Below are 25151 nucleotides of genomic sequence, written 5' to 3'. Positions count from 1 at the left end.
GCAAAAAAAAAGGCGTATTTCTCTCGAAAACTAGTGAGTTGCTGTAAATCGTTTGCGGATTGCACGGCTTAAATGTCTTGTATAAATTTTTCTTTGGTGTCGACGGCTGTTCTGGTCACTTATAGAAGCAAGTTAAAAAAAAAAAAGATAGCTGAGAGATACTATCCAAGTAGCTACGGTTGCTTTATTTCGCAGCCTGTTGACGCAGGTTTTGGGCAAACTTTTGTATTCCTTGTTCATACTGTACTTCCATATCGGCTTCAAAAATATGATATGTTTCTGTTAGATTTCCTTTGAAGTACTAATGAAGACAGGCAAATATACTTCAATTTTTCGTAGTAAATTTAGAGTTCGAGAATCTGGATTCGGAACAGATTGCTCATGGGAATTTACAAAATGGATATTCGATAAGGAGGCCTTATCGGTGAGGGATAAATGCCAATGATTTTTTAAAATTTTTATTTTTGCTTGAAGCTTTGGTAAATAGCTCGATCATCGTTTATAACATTTAAGGAGCTGAATGTGATAGCTACTTAATTTTAAATCCGAATCTATTTATTTATACCCGTTATTTTTGCGGTGAGTGAAGTACTTAACATACCATGTGTCGAATTCCAATGTGTCAACCGACACATTACATTCTCGTAGACTCGTGCTGAAGTTTTTTTTTTGGCACGAGGGAACACAAAAAACCAGCAGCTAGCCCAGTATTTTGGTGGGGTGAGACCCAACGGTGACGAGAATAATAATATGACAGTTCTACCAAATATGATAGCGAGCAGACAATACAATTGCATTCAGATATTCCCCATTCTGATTCAAGCTTTGCAAATCTTAATCCAATTAAAGTAGCATACTTCTAAAAATGTCCTCGAGCCGCCACACGCTAAGAAGCCAATTTACGCTCTAAAAGGTTCAGTGCGATAAACTAAGGCCTTTACAGACCAACGTTCTTCGTCATCGAGAAGGCAAAGACCCACACCTTACACAAAAATAAAACTTTCGAATAACATAATCGCACTATGCCAAAAATCAGACACAGCTGGAAACGACGATGCCCCGCCGCATCAGCATCTGGAAGTTACAAGACACTTGAATGAGACTAGAAAAACAAAAGCAAACATAAGTCATGCGCCAAAAAGTAACTACAACGAGACAATTGTTTCATTGCACAAGGTCGGTACTTCAAACGAAACCTCGTACTGACACTCGTAGGCGAAACTTTTCAAAAGCATAACGGTGATAAGATATGCATCCAGTCCTACTTGTTACAAGAATCGGATTTAGTCTTAAAACACCATTTTTTGCAGCTTACGATAGCTTAAGCTCCTACATTCAGATGTAAGGTCGCTAAAGAAAAAAACAGTTACCATACAGTTTGTGCAGTTCTCTGCATCCAAAGACTAAGCTATCTGTTACGGTAGTAAATACAATGAAATAAGGTTTCAGATCCAGTAATCTACTATTTCGAACAAACTGTGTAGTTCGAGTCCAATCAAGATCGTTTGCACCCAGAACATTGTGTCTCGAGCACTAAGGTCTTGAGAGCCATAGGAATGTTAATCCATTCATGGTAACGCACATCCAATACCTTGCTCTATACGGAAGCTACGAGAGGTAGAACGTATGCCAAGGCTTAATATGACGAAAGTCCAACAAATTTTTTCGGATGATGACCTAAACTTTCAAAATAAGCTTGTCATTAAGGATATTATCAAGTGTTATCTATAATAATTTTATCTTTGCGATTTGTGTTACGACCTTACGCCTGAACTTCGAAAGATGTTCCTTTTCCAACACTGATAGCGATACCCTTATTTTGCACTTGTTCTGCATTTTCATACTAATGAAATATCTAAGAGGCGTATCATCTACATATAGCAAAACTTCCCGGTTAACGCTTTTCACCATATCATTTATAAGGCATAATAATAATACAAGAAGCTGTGCGGAACAAAAGCCCTTCTACAAACACACTATCAAAGGTTTCCCGTAAATTCATAAATAATAACTAGAAGGATGTTTCAATAGACGAATGGTTCTGTTTTATAAACTAAATTTGTTCTCGGTTCCTCAGGTCCAGCTACTCATTTCAGATTGGAATTAAACCAAGATCTGTAGTTTGCCATTGGTAAGCCATTTTTTAACGCGACACTGCTTCCGTGACAGCCATCGTGTTTGGGCGCTGGACACTCAGTCGAATTTAGGCATGATAGCGAATTCGGCTTGTGCAGATATTAAGAACGAATTTTTTGGTACTCGGGATCTTATGAAATGCTAGCGGAAGCCTCATGCTACCATGGAAAGTACTTAGAAGTAACGCCTTGAGAAGTATGACTCGGGTTTCTGGGCTTTAAGGAAGCCATTTCTTACTGAGGCGTTCTTTACTAGTGACCCAAAGATTTATCCATCGGTGCGGCGTTATTTCAGAGTAACGCCGTCAAAGCGATGGCTTTATACCCGATAAGCTATAGAAAAATTTAATCGTACTGAAGAGTTTGTATTGCTGGAAAGTATGGTCCCCTCATATAGTGACAGAGGGTCAAGCGTTGAGGAAAGCATCTTTTCCGTGGTGCTGTGTGACGATGTGGAATACCGTGACAGAATTTCTTTAAAGCCTATTTGTGCATTTTCCAAACAAATAGACATCATGGTGTGTCACAGGTTGTTTAACTCAAAGCTGGGATCACACTTTTTCATAGTGGCACAAATAATTTATCAACCGTTGAGTGTGAAATTGCATGGGGTACCAAGGGTATAAGTAGCTTGTATTTACAGTGTGTATTACGTTCATTGAAAGCATCGTAACTGGAGATTAACTGTTCATTAATGTATACACCTTTTACGCTCAAACAAAAATGCATTTGGACAGACAAGTGCTTGTCGCTGATCACCCTTTTGACAGACTTTATCCCCGTTTGAACACAACTAACACTTTTTGCTTTAGGTGCTGTGGTACTTTTCAGTTGTTTGCAATAATTGTAAAGCGTTATCAAAACCCTTCTCTTATAACTGGTATTTTTATTTTGAAGCACGTTTTAAGCCTTATTGAAACGTTTGTATGGACAAAGCAATAAGTCGGATCTAAGCAACACTTTATAGTTGGTTGAAACAAGTGCCACTTAGTTAAGCCTCTTTTCTGTACTTTCTAATTTGGACATCACAGCTTACATTGTGAATCAACCCATAAATGGCGCAGCGTGGGGCTCTAAGGCACTTCGGTTAAAGTCATGTTTGCGATATTCGAAATTTTGAAGCAGAAAAGATTCTCAAGTCATTAATTACTTATATATAAGGTATTCGGGTGTATTCGGAAATTTCTACTTGCCGCAAAACGCAGTCGTGAACTCTGTCCCTTTGACCCAATTGACTTATTTAGGATAATAATTATAAGAGTATTTTTCGATCGGTTTCTATTGGGAGTCATTCAAACCTTAACAGTGGTCATTAAAGTTCAACTAACTTAACATCAAACCGCTTAATTTTATTTTACTCAGTACGGAAAAAATGTTTATCGTAGCGTAGATTTTCCCTGTAAGCTGGGTCACGTGACTTATTGACAGTCCACTGATTAATTTTGACTCTTGTGTTACTGGTGTACCTCGTAAAATTAATTTGTATACGCAAAACGGGACATGGCAAAAATGGAAAGAGATTTCTTTCGTTAGTAAAATCAATAATGCAATAATATTATGTTTATAGTAAAGACGGACAACTTCTAATGATGAATAAAATCTGTGCTTTTTGATAACACGAAAACAGCTGCGAAGACCCAACAAGTGAGCGAAAGACGACATCCTACGGATGGCTAAGGTTATGTGGAAATCATGTTAATCAGTCACATAAAGCTTACTGGTAAGGATCGAACGATCCCAGAAAGAACTATAATTGCCATTTAAACCACATAATCTCGCACAGTCGCATGTTTATCAAGGTACGCGAGCCCAAAGACTATTTCGAATGTAGCCTACGGTAGTAATTTGTAATGAAGAACCGCGCAGCATAATTTCGAAAAAGAAATAAACTCCCGCGAGTGGTGTGTATTCCAGGTGCATTTGACAGAACTCATTATTTACAAAATTTCATTGAACTTTTATTTATTTTCACTGTAAATCGTATACATTTGCGATCTCAAAGTATATTGGGTTGTTTACAGATATTTTGACATTTTCGATATGTTTAACCTTCATGACAACTCAAGTCGTGGTGTCCTTAGTGTTTATTTTCTGGAGAAACGAGTCCGTATGCGAAACTGTTACAAAAACAACAAACGCATATGAAAGGAATTAAGCTGGTTCATATAGCAATACTTATCGCATCGACTGATAAAACACCTGCGATTACCGGATTTAAGATTCTGTGGAGTTCTCTAGACCTCACAATAGTGACTTTATTAGAAACATAATCACCGGAGAATGGATAGACAGAGGGTTGATACTTTATAATCAGCTGTAACCGATGATTTCGTCATAGCGCGTCAAATCATTTCTCTCTACCTACGCAAAGCCACGGACCCAAGATGAATCGCACTCGACCCTATTACGAAGTCTGCTGGAGTCCTAAAGACACCTCCAAGTAAGTTACGCGTACTTTATTCTTTAGATTTTTCTGTCTCAATTATACTATCATAGGCCATTCATAAACGACAGAGTTATGCACAGAGTCTTTCCGTGTTGATGAATGGTAGCCAAATACTGGTAGTCCATTTTCAAATTTTAATGCTGGTTTAAGTGGTTAAGAGATATTGATTTTATATAACAACTCACTAACGGATGTTACAAATTTTTCGTTAAGTGAAGAATAAGGTGATGCACACTGGGCAAAAATAGTATTGAGTTGAATAGTACCTTTATTTACACGAAGTGGGTGTGTCGCGTATTAAAAAACGATGCAGAGGCTTCATGGTTATAAAAACACGTGTACATTCTGCACGTAGAAGATTATCCCGCACGACGGCTTTAGGTGCTTCATAATATGTTTACTACGGATGTTTTCCACTCTGAATTCAAAAAGCTGATTCGTAATGCTCGCTTTGTGCACTTGCATGAAAATGCGAACATTTTGTTTTTCGAATAATGATTATAAAAGAGGTAGCTCGATTCGCTTAATAACGATCCAACAAGCACCTTCAATATAATCGTTTTAAGCACCGTTTTTAGGACAAATTCATCGCTTGTTGATTTATGTTTCATGAGATGTGCTCTACACCAGAGGACAGTGTAAAAGTTCAGATAAAATACTTGCTTTTCGCTAACGAGTTAAATATATTCGTTATAATTAGTCACAAAGCAGACGTATTTTACAGGATTTTTTTAAACTAAAAAACGCGGATTTTTCTTTGTTTATAAGCACCACGCATGGCTTTATCAGTACGCGTACGTTATGGATTAACGTCTAGTATTGCGGACACATCAATATCATTATCTTGAGTAATAAATGCAGTAACAACACATCATCAATTCAGTATGCAAGACCAAAAGCGATATTTCTCGAAACTACGAAAAGTGCTCCATTTCCGTCAAAACAATTCTTTTTGGATACGTTTAGTTTAAATAGGCACATTAATTAATAAGGCGCAACACTGGGCTCGAACACAAGCGAAGGATTTATTTAGGTTGGGTTTTGATATAAGTTTTAAAGAAAATGTTCATATAATTGGCCTCAGAATTTTAGTTCATTGGAACATCATGCTTACGCATACCGTAGACAGCATTTTATGTAAAGTCTTAAACTGTTCTGCGTCTACCCGTTTTCGGGTGGACATAGAGGAAGCTGTGGTCATCTACAGGCAGGAAAGCGAATTGCTTTTATTAAGGCTTCGCAGGTACCTGCACGACCTCTGAGACAAGACAATTTAGTGGAGTGCTCTCTTAAACACCGTTCGGTTACACTGAAATTATTCGTAACATATTAAAATTGAACTTTGTTTGAACGACAGGTTTCTGACAGCAAACTGTGAGGAGATTCGCTTGTATGAGGTCGTGAATCTATCGTCAGATGGAAAGGTTGTACATGGAGCTTCGCGCCTGTCTGAAAGCACTGCAGCAAAGCTTATATGGAAAACACCCGACATTAAAGGCATTCGTTGCATCGACTGGAACCCTAAGCCTTCACACAGAGGTTGTTTAAAAAAATTGATACAAATAACATTTTAAGCAGAAAACGTATGCAGTTTCATTGTTAACAGCTGTTATTAAGGTTAGCATCTAGAAACTTATCTCCTTTTACCACAACAGAACGGTTCACATATGTACAAAAAATACTGACATGATATTTTTAATATATATTTAATATTTATCTGGAATTGTGACTTTGTACACGAATGTTTTGTTATATTAGGTCGCAAGGGAAATTTTGCATTATATGAAAGCCATGCCATTATGGATAAATAATTACATCTGAGTAATATACTCATATAGATTTATTAATATCTACAGGTACCCTACTTGCTGTAGGTTGTGAAAACGGTGAAGTCGTGCTCTCGGGATACGGCACAGACGACCTTTCTGTCAGAGGACTTGTTCTTAACGCGAAATCGAGTAGCCACCAGGTATTATCGTGCATATGTGTTTTCTGCATGGAACAGTCTTTCTATTGAGTAACACTGTTTTACTCTTGTTTATGAGACAATGCGTCAAAAGTTTTTGAGTGTGGTCGCACCATTCTATTATCCCGGTTAGGATCTAAGTGATTAAACCTATTTTAGGTACCCAAGTAGTACTTGTAACCTGTCAGGCAATTTAGCAGCCGGCACAACAGTACTAGATCCAGGTAACAGCTGGGTAATGTCATGAAGGAGCTTACTCGTTTAGGAAGCGTCAATGGAGGCCTGTTATTTGAATAAGATATGAAGTACTCCCTGAAGTATGCGCGCTAGTAAATCGTTTTTTGGAGCTGTGTTCAAAACCATGTCATGTTTGCTTAATTGAGTCGTACACATATAATGACAAATATATGTATTCCGAATCGTGCATTCATGGTTTTGGGTTTCCCCTATTAGCATTCATATGTACACAGATTTCTGCTTTGACTTTTATGCTTTTAATGGCATTGTCGCGACATGTTTGTTGAGCAAGTCGAAGGTAATGAAGATCTTAAGAGTGACTAGCAATTGGGATCTACTTGGTTTGTTTCGCACAGGTCCGACCCTGTAATGATGTTCGATGGCATCCACGAGACCTTAAGTTGGCGTGCGCCTTTGAGCGAAGCCGCGGAGAATGTGCCGTGCAGGTGTTCGACGTGGATCAGCTTCAACGTACTGATAATTCTACAGATGACTCCATTAGCTGGTAATGTCTAACAGAATAGTAATGTTCTTCGTCGGCTACCTTCCACGTTACGATAGGTATATTTATATACATACACATTTCATTATTACATTTACACATTTCCCAAAATGTAAACGTAGTAGGAAAAAATAAAAACAAATAAATACGTTCTTTTACACATCAATTACAACTCCAAAGTAAATGTCCATGTAGTACACATTTATAATTTGCAAAACATATATTCTCTGTGATTACGTTTAGTATTACTATATAAAATAATGTATATATATGGAAAATTGGCCATTTATCATTTGTAACAGGCTGAACTGTTCTTATTGATCAATTTGCCATTTTGAGAAAATGGTTAAAAAAATATTGTTATTGTGTGACTGAGTTGTTCAAGTCTTACTATGCTGTCATTGTATTAATGTTCAAGTTCAAACTGTCTACGTCCTTGATGCGTGAGGTGCCCAACAGCTAAAAAACAACTCTCTGTATTAATTGCCTGCTATGGCTGTTTCTATAATTGCAATTATCTGCGATTCAATTTTTTTTCTTTTAGTAAACCTCTGGTTCAGTTTGCTCATCAAGAAGCATCGCAGTCTGTCTGTTTTGCTCCGGCTGACTCGAATTATCCCTCGGCAGTGGTTTGTAGCACCTCAGGACGAAAATTGCGCGTGTTTGACTTGCGCGAAGGCTCCACAGCTGCGGCGGTCACAACCGTTTCAGGCAACACATCTGCAGTACATGCGCTTACCTTCGATCCATACAACGCTAATAGACTAGCTTCCGTCGGAATGGTATTTGTCTTGACTTTCACCTTGATAATATGCTCTGCTGGTGTGTGCTTTCGGCCTTTAATTAAATGTGGGTGAATCCGCTTTTTCTTCATTGAAACGCATTGAGAACACTAGCACCGGAAACTGTTATTTTGTCCTCCTTCAAGGAATTAGAACATAACCAGCTTTTATTTTGCCCACGGAAAGCATATTCCCTAGAAACAAATATCTACTGACTTCCATACGTCGTACTTTTTTTTTATTTGGGAAGTTCTTTATATTCGAATATTTTATCTAGATATATATGTATAGATACCTTTCAAAGAAATATTAAGTCTAGCGGAAGTCGACAAGACGGTCTTCTTTACTACCGGGGTAATGGTACTAAGGATTTGAAAAATATTGGGAAGTGGCAAGAAATCTCGTTACCTTAAATATACTCTACTGAGTTAAGATTTTAGTTTCTTTAAAGGAAGCTCAATAAGGAACTGATGATTACGTTTTAAAACGCAAGGAAAATGTCAAAAGGAATGCACTTCATGTACCCCCCTGAAAGAGCATTAAGCTCACGGAAAAACGTGTGCAGGACTTCTAGACAATTCATACAAGTCGATCTAAAGAAGCGTGAAGAACTCAATGCCCTGGTATCGCCGTAAGATATTTTACAAGATCAATATTCATCTATATTCATGTTTTATTCTTTAGGACTCGATGTGTATCTGGGATCTGCGCAACTTAACGCAACCAATGATTACTGTTCGGGACCCAGCGGCACAGGGAATTTCTAAATTACGCTGGTGCCCCAACCGATCAAACCAGCTGACTGCCATTCGACACGACTGCAGTCAGTTGACTCTATTTACGGTGCGAGATATGATGCAACACCCAGACTCTGGGCGGGAACTTCATGCCACTACGATAGCTGTTGAGCAGCAGCACCATACAGGAACGCCGGCCAGCTCACTCCACAGTGAACGACAACAACAACAGCAACAACAACAACAACAACAACAACAACAACAACAACATCACCACCAGCAGCAGCAGCAACAGCAGCAGCATGATCATACTGTTATTCGGCAGTTGCAGCGTATGTCTGACAAAACTTACACTGAGATTTTGAAAAAATTTTCTATGAATTGATGATTGGTACTTTCAACTTGATACTTCGGTTCGATTTGACGTTTTAAATTTAAACTTGATTTCAGCACGAGGCCAATTAAAGCTACGTTCTTTCTCATGGCATCCGGAGGCGGAAAATCGAATGCTAATTTACGACGGGGAAGATGAAATCACAGACTATACGATAATTGACCAGATCACTCTTAACTGGGCACCATCGTCTGAAATTATCTGGACTCACGGAAAACGCTTAGTCCATCGTTTACACGAGCGAGATGCCCTGTACACTGAAATTGACCCGTTAGCAGCTCGCGTACGCCGACGTGCTCTTAAAGGATTTGGATGTGTAAAAAACGTAAGCATAGGTGTTTTTTTTTTAAGGTTCATATTTCGATGTGGGTTGCGCTTTTTGTGTAAACTACGTTGAAACCAGTACATTTGAGACTTACTTAACTCAAATTTAGTTAATCTACAACATTAACTTGATGCGTAATTGAAAGGTTTTCGGATGGGTGCCAATAATTACGTATTTCCGTTTAAATTCCATGGACGTTAGTCGCTGGCTTTAGCGTGTCTTATTAAAATATATACCTTGTTGCCTAGTTGTTGACAGCTTTATTTTACTGCTCCCTGGTTATTGTAATAGAGAACTCGTTCTCATGAAAGTCCCACCGCTCCTGTGCTACCTAAACTAAACTTTAGTGCTTCCTTCAATCCTAGCGCAGTCCATACTATTAAGAATGTTTTCGAGGAATTATTTATAAAGGGTTAGCGTGAATGAGTGAGAGATTCAAGTTGTCTATAATTGATCGTTTTATAGAAGATGAAGAAATCCATAACTAAACGAGAGAAACGGGAACAAAGTGCTGTTGACTGACTGCATTAATACGATTTTTTTTTTCGTTTTATCCTTATCGTTTGTCTTTCATGCTTCGTAATTAGGCAACAAACATCTGCCTGGATGCGCCACTAGTAGAAGATGAGCGATCGTTACTTAGTCTTCATCATTGGCTCAAACAATTGGAAGCGCTGGGTGGCGAGGAAAACGGGCGGTCCCTGGTCGGTATTTTCCACCTGCTTGAAAATATCCAAGGTGTGTCTAGCTTGTCGTATCTCAAAGTTATTACACATCGTTTCGTATTATTACACATGGCGTGCTATATGTATTTCGTAAGAATACGAAATTCAACAGATGTCACAAATTTATAATCTCGATTAGACCTATGCGCTCTATGTTTGCCTTTATTATAAACCTTGTTACCATTTATCGTGTAAAAATTAATACGATAGGAATTATATTTATGCTGATTAGACACACTTGTTATATCCACGTTAAACGTTCCATTGTTATGATTTGTATAGCTTTGCAATCGGCTATACTATTGTTTTGAGGAGATGAATATTTTTTGAAATTGTAAGCTTATTCACTGCAGGTTCGACATCACAACCGGGCAAGCTGCAATTGGACAACAATGTCAAATACTTGTCGTGCTATGACCATCCTGCACGCAGACAGGCCATAGCATTATTATCGGCCATAGAAGGACCTTACAGGGGTGAAGATGACTGGGCTCAACGGGCAGTCGCAGCGCTCTTCCAGCTTGAGATGCGCAAAGTTATGGAATACCTCGAGATGCCATCTAAAACGGGTGACTAATATACTAATGACGTAATGCAAAGTATGGCACTGTTCGTTTATATCAGCTTTTTTCTCTTAATCATCGATTTTACTTAAAGGTTATTTTACGTTATAATTAAACACTACTGATAACTCAAAAGGTTGCGCATTGAAAAGACTAAAAATCTTTGAGTTTATACCTATTTTGAATGGAACAAGGCCTCCACTTGAAAAGGTATGCTATCCATTGATGCAAAAGCGAAACAAGTTAACATAAATGCATTAACTCTTGCGTTAACTTAACTTGTTAGCTTGTTTTTACAGATCAAGATCTGAACTCTGCGTTTGTCGCTCTTGCCATATCCGGGTACAGCGAACAAAAGGTGAATATAAGATACTTAGTACACACTAATCAATTCTTTTCACTTTATACGGAGTACTTACTACAGTTATATAGATAGCTAAAAAATTAAACATTTAGAGTTCTAAAAAAGCTAATTTGCTTCAGAATAGTGTGCCAGTGTATAGGATTGCATACATACCGTAAGTGCAAAAGGTTCGCATTCATGTATCAGGCAAAATCTTTGGAGTGATCCATTGAATGGGTCTGGCTGTACCTGCCAGAACGCTGTTTTGTTTAAAAAGTCTCGAAAAAGGCTCCTTGTAACGCTGTGAGCATTGTGATAGGGTATTATTTTCGCAAATAATGGCCTAATTGTTTATAAATAATGTGTTAAAGCTGTCATTGAAAATCAACAAGATCTAGCTGTGCTTTTGTAATCCTCAATATTAATGATGATTAATTATCATCACATTGTGACTTTACTTCGGTCGCGTTGGTTAGATCTCTTGAATCTTCAAGCGAACATCAACTAATTTAAACAATTCGGTCTTATTGCAGAACCGCTCGTTAATCAAATAGGCAAAATATTAACAGACAAATACAAGTGTTTACGGAAAAGCGGTATCGGTCGATTTGTGTTGCAGTTCCAAGCCATTACACAAACGTATTGCTCATTTTTCAAATCTTAGACTAAGCGGTAATAACGTTTGTAGATTAATTTCTAATTATTTTATGAAGCCGCTGGAAATGGTTGAGTTCTAACTTTCAATAACTAGGTAGCACCTTGTGTGTAGACTTGTTTACTTTCCAACAGATCTTGAAAGAGTACACTTTTCTACGCATATATTTATTCCTGAACCACATTTTTACACTATAGTTACTGTTCTTGTAGCAATAATAGCTCCATTGCAGGGTTCAACTTGGCGCGAAATGTGTGCTAGCTTAAAGCCCCGAATACGGAACCCTTATCTGGCTGCAATATTCTCATTTTTGATGTCGACGAGCGACGATTATAATCAGGCAAGTAACTATAGTTAGGTTGTTATAAGCAAATTCGGCAGGCTTTTCAATTGTATAACTTTTGAGGAGCACGTCGCTAGCAGACGAAATTCGGTAGATAAATATGTCATTCTTCTAGGAATGAAAAAAGATTGCGTTTATTGGAGGAGAAATGAGTACGTAAAAAAATTATCCTTTAGTCTTGAAGATCAACGCTCGGTGATGAAGTTTTCGTACCTTAAAGGCTACAGCGCTGCGGAAATTCGTCGAAAATTGGTGAAAACGTCAGGCAATGGGACCTCAAGCGAAGGTACAGTACGTGAATGGTGCAAACGTTTTACAAACGGAGATCGGAGTGTTGAAGACCAGCGAGAAAAAGGCCGGATGTAGGGTCCGAAATCTCGGGCGCAAAGGACAACAGCGGAAGTAAGCGAGAGAGTGGCATCGCCCAGGAGAAATCGAGTTTAGCTTTGAGAAATTCAAATGTAGCTGGTGGGAGTACCTTTGATGGACATGAGGAGCATGTGCTACTATAAGATACTTGCCAAAAATAAAACACTAAATATAGATCGCTATGTCGAGTTCCTCAAGTGACCCACACACCACTGGCACCGCAATCGAAAGCACGCAGCCTTGTTGCTTGATGGCAACATCAGACCCAACCGCCATACCTCAACTACTTTATAAATTGCGCAAAGCAACCATCCAACGTTCGTCTAAGTCCGTATGATTACGGAGTTTAAAATACCCTAAAAAAGCAACTAACGAACAAGTATTTCGTATACCTCGATTTACTTCGGTGAACCATTGATATAGAAATAACATATGGGACGGCGAACGGTAGGTACAAGGCTTTCCAGAGGCCAGAAAGCTGGGATAAGCGTGTAAAAAATAAAGAAGAACACCCGTAATAACGATTCTAGCCCAGTTAGCTCAGAAAAATTCAAGGTCCGCTGGGTGCCTAATATTGGGCAATCTAAAAACATTGGTAACATTAATTATAAAAAGTATCAGATAACTTCATTCACGTTGACCACCGAACTGAATTTTAAGACATATGTGTTCACGCGTACCTGAAAACTTCAGTTACTGGGTTAATAACAAAGAATTAAAAGTAGAGGAGCAGATTCTTGGCAGCATAACTTCAAACGTTTGACTAGTTTTTACTTCACACAGGTACTCGAGTGTCCGATTGCGCTTCAAGATAAGCTTATGTTTGCCTGCCGCTTTCTTAGCGACCTCAAACTTTCCAAATTCGTGAAAGAACAGACCAACGAATATGTGATGCAGGGAAACCTCGAAGGTTTGTTTCACCCAGCAAATTGGCTGCTACTATTTTACTCTCATATCACCATTGCTAGCTTCATCACGGATTCACATGGCTATGATAAGATGTGCCATCAGATTATTACTGACTTCTTTTATTTAGCAGATGATTTTTCCCTTGTTTTTTAAAAGGGCACTTACATGTGGCTTTTTTTTTTTTTTATAGGGATTCTGTTAACAGGTTTGCAGGCAACCAAGGAAAAACTTAACGTACAACTTCTCGATCTACTACAAAATTATGTTGATAATACCGCTGATGTCCAGACTGCAGCAGCGCTTGCAGTGGTGACTCGAGATGCTCAGGTTCTAAGCAATGATCGCGCCAGACGATGGATTGAATGCTATCGTGAACTTCTAAACCAATGGCGTCTCTGGACTGAGAGGTTGGTCGACTATCCTTTTTTGCGCATCATCGACAAAAAACATGCCAGTGCTATTACTCCACAATGAGTTGTTTGATAAATGGCTTCTGCTTTGTAAACTGAAAGGCAGTCTCAAATTTTATACAGTATTCCCACAATACTGTGTGCATTTTAAAGTACATATCATAGCCGGGGACCCTAGAAGTCTTCGGAGTTGAATTAAAAATGGGACACTTGTGTTAAGACCTTTAGGCGGTAACGGCACGTGTACCTTGGGACAGTGGGCCACCTGGGGTGCACTGTCACCTGCAGGAGATCCATATGCGGTACGTTATTCCTTATAGAAAAAAAAAAAAACGACATATACGTCCAATAATTGAGTGAGACTATTTTGCCATGGTAAAGATCATCACAGATTTTATCTCTATGGTAAAGATTCACGTGATCTGATAACATAGATGTACGTCCGGTTTTTTTGTGTTTTAGGGCTCTTTTTGATTGTGCAATGGCTCCATTAGCTGGGAGAAACGTAGCACCACAAATTCGCGTTCACTGTAACTTTTGTCGGAAGGCTATCTCGGCTCATAACGACCAGAGAGGCAGACCATCATTTAGGCCTATGCCGCCTGCACAGAGGGTATATAAATGCATCAGTTTTATTTTTTGGCGCCTGGTAATATGCTTCTATAAATTACCATATTATTAAATAAGTTTTATATGATCATTCATATAGAAAAACTTACATAATTGTTAGTTACATAAAATGTTGACAAGTCAAACATGCGTTATTGGCTAATTAATGACATATGAGCAATCGGCTCCACAGATATCGTGCTGCCCAAGTTGCAGAAAGCCATTGCCGCGCTGCGCTATGTGCCTAACTAACATGGGGACGCCAATTTCTCGGCAGGGGCGAGATGCTCGCAATGGCAGGTAACGACAACTAACAGCTTTCGTGTTCTGTTATTTACATTTATTAATATTAATATTGTATAAAAAGGTGTATATTGTAGGAGTTAATGTTTACGAAGGGCTCGTTTAGTTAATTTGTTTTTGTTGAATAACATAAAAACAAATTCATATAATAATCTTTCACAAAGACCCGTAGATGACGTAAAATTGCACCTGTCTATGAGACAATCCTAATTAATTCTGATTTATTTAAGTAATTTCCTAAGGAGTCTAAGAAATGTCAAAAAACGTTGTTCTGTTTTTACTAAACGCAGTCAGTATATATTTATGAAAGCGCTACTTATGGACCATGGACATGTTAATATTCTATTGGTATGTTCCAAAAAAGGAGGCAGGGTTGAAAACCACGGGCTTCAAGGTGTCTAAAATACACATTCAAACGCATGAACTTTGGTATGTTTAGATCAGCGGATAGCCAGGACAGTGTGGCTCCATAGATTGGCCCTTAACCGATAAGAGCGGGGCTTTTTTAGATTGTTTTTTTGTAAAGGCTAAATCAAAATAATTTGGAAGCTATCTAAGGTTTCAGTTTGATAAGGACAATATAAATTATAGGTATAGGAATTGGGTCTACAAATTCAGCAAATATTAAGGATGTCGTAGAATAATAATACTAGATGATTCTCATTTCACTGGTGGCGTCTTTGAAGTAATATATGCGAAATACTATTTTCCTAAAACGGGATAATTTTGAATTAATCGTTTGTAAACATCGATTTTTTATAAAATAGGTATTAGAAATATCAATTTGGCTGTAACCTTTAAACTAGATCCATTTATAGCATACAGTTACATCAATGTTAATATTGGTATTGCTTCATGATGTCCAAAGCATTCTGGATTGATTAGTGATACATTGACTTTCTGATAAGGGCTAGTTTGGTAACACAATATACGACTGTAAGCGACCTCAGCGTACCATATTCATTCATTGAAGGCTTAATTTGTTATGTACCAAATCATATCAGGCATTGCAACTTGTGCTGCTGTTTTCACCATCTTCCAGAGATACCATTGTTGATCAGAATGTTAACGGAACGGTAACAAACCGAGGGGATCCCAGTCAGTTTACCCGTTGGTTCACCTGGTGTCAGAGTTGTATGCATGGAGGACATACACAACACATGGCCCACTGGTTTGAGTAAGTTTTTCACACAAGATTAAGCCTGGAACTATAGAGCCGCGGAAAAGTAAATACAATGAACAGATTTATTCTATTGGCGCAGGAGAGCCCATACTTGAACGAAAGGCTGTTCTAAACTCATGCGATTGCGGTGAATTATTTTAAACATGATACTTCTAATTTAACTAGTGTAGCCAGTAGTAGCAGTGAAAGCCAATACGACATGTTCTGAGCTCCCAAAAAAGAAGCGAGCATTTAAGGAACTTATCAGCCCCGGCATCTCCTACCAACGAAGTGATCCCGAATAGTGAGTAAAAAGTGTACGAAATTAATAGACTAGGAGAATATCAAACTTAGGACGCGCCGTGTAGGAGCACTGGCTTTTTATATGTAGAGAGCGTGCTCGGCAAACAAAGAATTAACGTAGCTGTAAATGTATCACCCACCGTAAGACAGTTCTTGTCGTGCCAAACAAAACAAAATTACCACAGAGCCACCAGTTTGCAAGCTTCCGATGTTAACCGAGAATTTTTGCCTTAATAGGACAACGTTAATAGTGACGAAGCGAAGGACAAGTTGACTCGAGGCATATTTAAATACAGTGTGTACCACTGAACAGCTTACGATATGGGAGCAGGTAGCGGGATTAAACGTGTCTCCGACGGCCAGGAGAAACAAAACAGAACATTTCTATAAAATTTGCGTATTCAAACACAAACAGCTGATCGCAGCCTGCAAAAGGCAAGAGCTAGTATGCTGGCTAACATTAGTTAATTAAGGGAGAGTGTCGAATTTATCGCCAGTGGAGCTTATAGAAGGAATGACCACCGGTACTGGAACACGAAAGGTAATTAATAAAATACCATTCTTCAAAAATGGCATTCTTGGGCAATGGTAACTGATCGCTGACTCCAAGTAACTAAAACTGGCTATGGGCCACCTTCCATCGAGGAAAGCCGCCGGCCTATCCAGGCCGACGGCTTTCGGCTAACCTGGAAACCAAACAGATTGGTTTTATACCCCCCAGCAAACCAGATAAAGCCGAAACAGAGACATTTCTTCCAAAAAACGCGGATTTTACCTAAATAATTTCTACCATCAATAGAAATCGGCCGTATTCAAAAGTTTTATGTCACACCTGGAGACAACCTGGACACCAAGATACGGACCACAAAGCAAAGGCATTTCGGTTCATGCACCCGCACTATGCAGAAACAAAAAAGAAAAATAAGCAGGCAGGCAATTCAGTGTATGAAAAGAAGATGACGTGGGTTCTCAAGAACCTGGAGTTCTCTATAAAAAAAGCAAAAATAATGGCAGCATCAGCAGATGTATTTGGCAATATATTATCAAATCAAAGACAAAGTAGTCAAACCTTTAGATGAAAGAAAGCCCAAAGATTGCGGATAATGGAACGTATGTAGCGCACGGGAATAACAGCAACAAGGAGAAAACGCAAGAACTTGAGGAGCAGATGGTCGTGACGTAAATGAAAGTAGAGGAAAAAAACAAGATAATCGCGGTAAGCAAAGATCAACTGGTCGAAAATGAGAACAATTAACACAGCTGAAAAAAGATTAAGAGGCTTAGAGAAGCAAAAAGCAAAAAAGAGAAGCAGACCTATTTAATAGAAAAACGCACAATAAAAAGAAGGTTCTGCAAGGGCTTTAGGAAACTACAAACGCGGACAGATGAGGAAATTTTTAAGTGGAAACAGGCTAAAGAGAACACCACCATAGGAGACTGATAAATCCCTATACAACACAAGAAAGTCAAGGATCGGGAGATTATAAAACGCTCCTCTCAGCTGCGTCAAGACTAGATGAAATGGAAGTTGGAAGGGTCGGAATACAGGAAAGCCATTGCGATATTCTTGATGTAAGCGCTAAAGATGAAAAGAATAACGATGTTACATTCATAGCCACACATTGACCATAAGAAAAATCGTAGACAATCCGGGCACAGACGTGACTTCGAGGGTGTTACATAACATCATGTAGGAAATAAAAAGCAAGGTATACGAAGCACGGAAAACAAAGGAAGAAAAAAGGAGGGCGGTGATGCATGTTACTGAAAGTGGAGTCAGCGATCTTGCCAAAAAAAGTGTCGAGTATTCTTTGTTGAAGATCGGGAGAGCAATTCGTGTCTGTACGTCAGACAATACTGCAAGAGCAAAAAGTATAAAAGGGGAGTACCAAAAAAATACAGAACGGACACCATGACTATTGTATCTGTTCTGCATTTTTTTGGCATACATTTTTTGCACGTATTTTTCTGTATTTTTTACAAATATAATAGGAATTGTACTTAAACAAAAGGACGACTCATTAGAAGTGGGAGTCACGATGAAAATAAATTCCGTAGGTCTAGGAGACTGGAACATGGAGTTCCCGTACAGACAAAGTAAAAGGAAGTGCGATTGCTAGCTTGTTAAAGATCCTCAAGACGCAATGAGTACTCTACGCAACAGGGTTCTCCCAGCAGATAAGGATCTCGATAAAAGGTTCTTAACTGGCGTACGAAGAGGTAACCAATGGTGAAGCGATCAGCAAAGAATTGAGATAAACCGCACTCGAAGCATTAATAGTTTATATATCCTCACTAGATTTCACGACAATGAGGGGCGAAATCCCCAAAAGTCCAGCCAAAATATTGCTCAGAGTGCGGGCACTAACAGAAGGAGAGTGGAGGTATCTCACCACGGCGGCCGAATTTACAGTTATGAAGGTGGTCGCTACATGGGGCCCGATAGCTATCAACGCAAGACGAAGAAAGTTATAGGGTATAAGAGAATACAAAGGATCGAGACAAGCTATAGTACAATGGCCCATGGCGACACCGAGAAAGGGCGGAACTACAAGTTAATCCGGAAGTCATAAAAAGAGAGGGGCACGGAAACGGACGTCTCAGAACTAGCAGAAGAAATGAAGAGAGCAAGTAGCGGACTCTACAAGAGCATGCCCAGTCACTCCATTCCTTACCTAAATAAATAGATAAACAGAACCAACGGAGATACTACGTATGAACTGACCCAGGTGCTTTCTAAAGAGTGCCTCCACAAGGGTGGCTAGGCATTCGATTGGATATGCATTTTCCGATTTCCAATTCCGACATAGAATAGGCTATGTTGATGATGTGATCCACACGTCACTCAAATGCCCAGCTGTCAGAGAAACTCGGAGAAAAGGCAAACGTAGTGGAGAACCCAGCTACCTCGGTGGCTGAGCTCGTCAATGACATGATAGAAAGTAGAAAACTACGGCTAGTAGAACAAGTGATGAAGAGGAAAGTCTATTTGGAACAAACGAGGACAGTCAATCCAATGCCCTGAAGTCCACTGAAATAAAATGTCACACACATTTCCAGTAAATGACAAAACAAATTTAAAATATAAAAAGCCGGCGTAATAATATAATATTGCAGTTTGTTCTGGTTGGGTTTATCATATTTTCTTTTGAGCAGCATCAAGAGCATTTATGATCAAGCTGTGCTCTGAATTTCTAATGCTCTTATTTTCGTTTCACATAATTCAATTAATGTAAGGGTGTCCTTCGGTTCCCATGAGCTAGGAAATCATAAGAGTTAACGTCAGTTTTAATAGATATTGCCAAACCACCAATACTATATGCATAAGTCAGGCAACATAAACATTCCTAATAAATTATAAGCTCTCCATTTGCGTAAAGAATGCCGGAACCTTAATAAAAATAAATCTCAGTATTCATTAAGAAGAGGAATTTAGTCCCATGGCTCCTATTTTGTCACCAGTTAAGAGAAGTGTACTACTAACTGTTGTTTAATACTGCTGTACTTTAGTATTGGATTGTCGTAGGAAATTTGGAGTCGTAGGAGGTTGTAATTAGCATAATGATCAAATTTGAAATATAAATTACCGAATGTAATTTATACGAAAAGAAAATGTTTTATAATTTTTGTCTCTGTATTTTCCGTAACTGTTGAACGATTCACAGGAAACACGAGAAATGCCCCGTGGCTGGATGTCAGTGTATGTGCGCTTCCGTTGACGTCTCGTGCACTCAGGCCTCCCTCCCGCATTTCGAAAAACGAATTGGTTGAAGACAGGTACGCTAGTTCTGCTCCTAAAGCAGACGACTATTTCTAGGACAAATTCGCTAGTTGCATACTGCGGACGTTGAATAGAACGTCAATTCAAAGATTGAAGACAGAGACAGGAAAGCATGAAGTTGATACACTGGACATTCCCAAGAAGGAGCTTATCAAGCAATAGCTTATTTTGTCATCGATGTTATTGGGACCTTTTTATATTTGGTTTTAATGACTTTCATATCGATTAATAACATTCGGTTCCATAGATAAGCGACGATAAGAAAATCATTGGAGTGAAGCATAACTATGCCTGTGAATATGCGCAACGGAGGTTTATATATTTGCAGATGACATGATTAGGTATTTACGAATGCATTTTTTTGTAATCATGAACAATAAGCTAGGAAAAAGGACTGCAGCGTGGCATAAAAAATACCTACGAAAAGGCACTCCTTAAAAGGACTCAGTTATCGCCTTTATAATGCAGATCGTATGTGCGATAAGTACACGATGCTAGCGTACCAAAAAAGTGAATATCCCTTTGACAAAAAATTAAGCGAACTTCATTTGAAGACTGAGGTTTACCTACTTTTTGTTTCGAAATAAAAAAAATTTGGCTGTGATTAAATCATGATTTAACTGGAGCAACGTTTACGCATGCAAGTGTTTTTACAACCTCCACAAAATGTGTTTTAACGTAAATGACTTGATACGGGCAACCTCGAGCAGAAAAAAAAAACTGCGGATGTAGTCATAGCCAATTGTTATCTTATGCCCCTTCATAGAACTATTTTATTTAATTGTTGAAGGTAGTCGCGGAACTGGTTTGGTATAAACGTGAAAGAAGGCTAGCAGTGTATGACAGAACTTTCTTTTTCGTTAACTCCATTCAGTTAAATTTATGAATTTTCTCTATAAGGTATAAATCACGCCACAGAATATTTGTCAGATTTTTGTAGTTAGAACGATCATATGCTACTTATTTTTCAACTTGGTGTTTAGATCTTTGCCATGAGGTTTCGGTAAAGGTTTAATAGAACTTGAGGCAACTAGTAGTAGCAATACTGGCATGCGTTCAAGCAAGCTTGGTGCTGTGAACCTAGATGTATCATTTCATATACACATCTCGTTTCGTGCTAGGAACTAGCCGTTTGAAGCGATGCTGCAGCTGCATCAGACGAAAAAATAAAAACGGTTATTTATAATATTATATAGTAGAAAGATCGTGTCATGGGCAATGACGTTTAAAGTGGGTCAGATCATATTCGACAATATAATTAACCTGGTTAACAAAAAAAAATATCTATAGCCTTTTTGTATGCCTTTACGCATTTTATCTATAAATTGCATAAAAGCATATGTAAAGGCCGAGCAACGTAGAAGCTACTGGTATTTTGAGCTAATCTGTAATCTTTGACAAGAAATAACAATGGCACTAAAGTATGAGGTCGCCCACAAAGCTGAAAACATGGCAATGTAAGGTTAAGTACTGTGTAGAAAATAAGATAAACGTGTACCAATACCTTCCATAAAAGCTGTAAGTGTAATAAACATGAAGTTTATTTTTCATTATTTTATAAATCATTCACTGAATAAATGTATTTAACATTTCTAGTGATTGGAATTTGAATGGAACATGTAGATGCGTCGCGCAGACCGTACGTTTGCATAGTGAACTCTTAACTTAACGATAAGTGAAGGTTCATGTACCTCACTTGCAATTATTCATATAAACAGGTGAACCCCACTTTGTAATTCATTGAACATCGTAGTAACAATAAATGAAGTGGCACCATGGATATTATACTTGTTATTACTATTTTTATCGCAGAGCAAACATGAGCTCCTTGTGACATTTTTAAGCTGATAGGGTGCTCTGTGCGGCATGCCGTCAAGTGTTAAACATTAGCGCAAGAGATTTGCCTTTATTAGACACGGAGTACCGTAGCAACTACGCGTACTTACCCTGTTATCAGACTGGTAACTCTAAATCGCGGCTGTGGAGAACTCTAGATAGAAGCCCATTTTCATACACATTCCTGTTTCATCAGTCCCTCACACAGTCAGGCCCTCTCCGAGACGAACTTATTTAGCTTGCCTTAATAATATCTTAGAAGAGAATATCGTACCAGGATGGCGGGAGCTTCCTTCTTTATTCAGAATATCTCCTTAGTCGGACCAATAATACTTCTGAGCCGTTCCGATTAGATTCTACAGATCAAGTTGAGCTTTGTTCGGGAATACTTTATTAGAAAGTGAATCGTATCACAAAGTTTTTCTAGATGGAGCGAACCCCAAAAAGCAAGCAGGCCGATAATGGAAAATTTACTATAAAGAAACTACTGATAATACTGAAGGGCATAGACTGTCACGGTGTAAGATGCATAAAATTTTTTTGTAAACGCTAAAATTTATGTCTTCTTGGAAAAACTTGATTAGGCTTTTAGTGTTTGTGCCTTGCATCAATAATGTATTTTCGTATTGCTCACAGACATATTTTACATTTATCTTTTTTTACATCACAGACATTTATTAACAAGGTTTCGGAAAAAGTTCTCAATCATTACCCTGGGTAGGGGGAGAGGCGAAATTAATGGTAGCAAATTGATGAAAGTTATCTAGGCGTACGTATAATTTTAACTAATCGTCTGAAGTTTAGCTATTAGCATTCCATCACAAAGATAAGAGTCTTCTGCCGATATCTGCCCGTTATTTAAAATTTTGAGAAGATATCGACTCGTTAGCCAATTAGAAAAACACCGTTAGTAATCATCTCTTAGTTTCTGATTGATCTCGGTCTTATTTCTTTCTAATTTCTTTTGATGAGATCCAGCATTATAATTTTTTACGGGTATAACAGACAAACGGCAGGTGACGATTCTGCTAGCCGATCTGGCAGTCAGCAATGCGTAGCTTGTTACTCTTAAAGCAACACAACGAACACTTCCAGACGCGAAGATCTACCTAAGCATTCAAGAGCTTAGATCCTACTTTGTATCCGATTCAACACATAGAAAGCGCGTCCTGTTGCAATATTCGTAAGAAGTATTTTTTACAATGATGAAAAATTTTGCGAAAGTTATTAAATGCCAATAGGACACAATTTGGCCATATATATATATATATATATATATATATATATATATATATAGATCAGCGACTCTGAGATATCAGTTCTTAAAAATTTTGTGAAGATAATTCGCAAATAACATGAACAGGTTTTCCTTTATAAGCGATCTAAATTTACTATTCCAGTGTACTGGCTTTGGGCATTGTTTACATATTATTTATTCAAGAATTCAAGTTTCTAAATTTCGAATTCTGCCTATTGTATAAAACCAAAAATTATTCTTTTAAAATAATTTATTGTTGCTTACCAAAAAATAAATTAAATTTTAGGACTGGTAACCTGTTCTGACTGTGCAAAACATATTAACAGTAATGGTTCACATTTCTTAAAGACAACAAACAACAGAGTTAAATTCTGTAAAGTTTAAAAAAAAATAAACCTGAAACGGCAGAATATGAATCGATTTATATTAGCGAAACGCACTTAAATAATTTTATTATATCTTTGCTCATGACTACTGAGCGCTGCATATCAGGATCTAATTCCGAAACGACAAAATTAGCTGCGAGGGTAGCTGACGTATTTTTTGTACTTTTTGCGGTAGCGACTGAATGTGGCGAATGCGTACAAGTTTACGGCAAGCCTATGACAAAATACCTTGCTCGTCGGACAGACATCATTACTATTCAAAGCCAGTCAATAATAATAATAAAAAAGATCTATGGCTGGCCGAGGCAGTTCCAAATCAAGAGGATCACTATGGGATCAGCGTCTAATTGCCAAGCTTACTCTACACCTGTAGCACTGAATCAGTGGTCGTTCATAAGTGTACCTTCTTCGTCGATAAATATTAGTAGAAATCCAGCGTCGTGCCCGAAGACATTGTTGTACAAGGTATCGCGGCGTTTGGGCTACAGAGGTCGCACCAATTATTAGAAAATAGGCTGACCTAATCGGTTACGAAATGTGCACTCATTTGACGAAAATTGTTTAAATTAAAAAATTATGTATTTTTAGGTTTTGCAGATACATCGAATTATATCATGAAAACTGGCGTTCATGAAGTAACACATAATCTCAACTTTGAAAGAGTCGAGAAGATAGACATTGTATAATAAAGGTGCACATTTTTATAATTTATTTAATTTTTAATGCATATGTTTATATATGATTGTGTTCTTCAGATACCGAATACCATAAACATAACTTGCTTTAATTTCATTTAAAAAGCAGCCTACATAAAATAGGTATTTACAACAACGACAAGTAACCATTTGGTTACTTGTCGAGAAGACGGAACCTCCACAAAACTCTTCCGCAGGCTGCCGAGAGACTTGCCCGTTCTTGCATCGAGAGTGGATTACGACAGTTAACGTCGAAGTCTTCAATGCTAGAAAATGACGTTGTGTACCTAGATCCGCTACTTCACAGCTCGATAGCTTTCCGCTGAAATCTATCACCGGATGCTTTATGACGGCTTCTATATAGGAGCTTGGGAGGTGCCCTAATATCAATCCTTCATGATGATGCAGTGTAACCTGCGGTAACGACGGCAGTAGGGAAGTGAATTATTGATCATTTTTGTTATTATTACTAGGGACTTCAGTTTCCCTCCCTAAGCATCGGGGAAATACCTAGGAATCGTTCTATTTATTTTTAAGCTCCAGCTGTAGTTCTTGAACCGAGTAATTAAGACATTTATATAATACAAGCATAAAGCAAAGTCTTTAATACAAATAGTATTAACCTCCTATTAATAATAATAAACGCATTTTTCGGAGCTGCAAGTAATCGGGATGGTTATTAGGTATGCCGTAGTTACAATGGCTAAAAATTATCGTGTTGTAGTGAAAAAAGCAAACGCAAGCAACGACTGTCCGTTCCTTTAGTGGAAAGAAACTTAGCTGGAAGAAAGGCAACGATGCTGAGAGTTTTCCTTCTACAGGGTACGCTATTCAGTCTCGGACAGTCTTACTGTTTGTCGTAGCGAGAATGCGTTTATCTGTCATTTCCGGTATTAGAAGAAGGCTACTTCTTTTTAAAACAAAGCAATAAGCCCCTCACGGCGAACAACAGGGTGCGTCGTATTTTGCAATTTGAT

General features: G+C 38.3%; 1 protein-coding gene across 1 annotated transcript; it reads left to right on the top strand.

Annotated features, from left to right (window-relative positions):
• The first annotated feature begins 3753 nt into the window (after positions 1–3753).
• Positions 3754–21779, top strand: mio (GATOR complex protein mio). Its single transcript, XM_086992355.1, has 18 exons — positions 3754–3855; positions 4474–4575; positions 5939–6120; positions 6438–6550; positions 7141–7289; positions 7831–8068; positions 8753–9137; positions 9256–9524; positions 10112–10262; positions 10603–10818; positions 11112–11170; positions 12043–12150; positions 13306–13432; positions 13622–13838; positions 14304–14454; positions 14644–14750; positions 15796–15930; positions 19884–21779. Exons 2-18 carry the CDS (start codon positions 4520–4522, stop codon positions 19987–19989), a joined length of 2769 nt encoding a protein of 922 aa, XP_086848481.1. The 5' UTR covers positions 3754–3855; positions 4474–4519; the 3' UTR covers positions 19990–21779.
• The last annotated feature ends 3372 nt before the right edge of the window (positions 21780–25151 follow it).

This window comes from Varroa destructor, unplaced genomic scaffold (assembly GCF_002443255.2).
Source record: "Varroa destructor unplaced genomic scaffold, Vdes_3.0 BEIS01000006.1, whole genome shotgun sequence".
Lineage (NCBI taxonomy): Eukaryota > Metazoa > Arthropoda > Arachnida > Mesostigmata > Varroidae > Varroa > Varroa destructor.
This window is presented reverse-complemented; position numbering and strand designations above follow the sequence as displayed.

What these genes read in the sequence shown, in the direction of transcription:
- mio (XM_086992355.1), top strand. Translation starts at nt 4,520, where the DNA reads ATGAATCGCACTCGACCCTATTACGAAGTCTGCTGGAGTCCTAAAGAC. An exon ending in ACAGATGACTCCATTAGCTG is followed by an intron (nt 7,290 to 7,830) that starts GTAATGTCTAAC and finishes TTTTTCTTTTAG; the next exon opens with TAAACCTCTGGTTCAGTTTG. An exon ending in CGAGATGCTCGCAATGGCAG is followed by an intron (nt 14,751 to 15,795) that starts GTAACGACAACT and finishes ACCATCTTCCAG; the next exon opens with AGATACCATTGTTGATCAGA.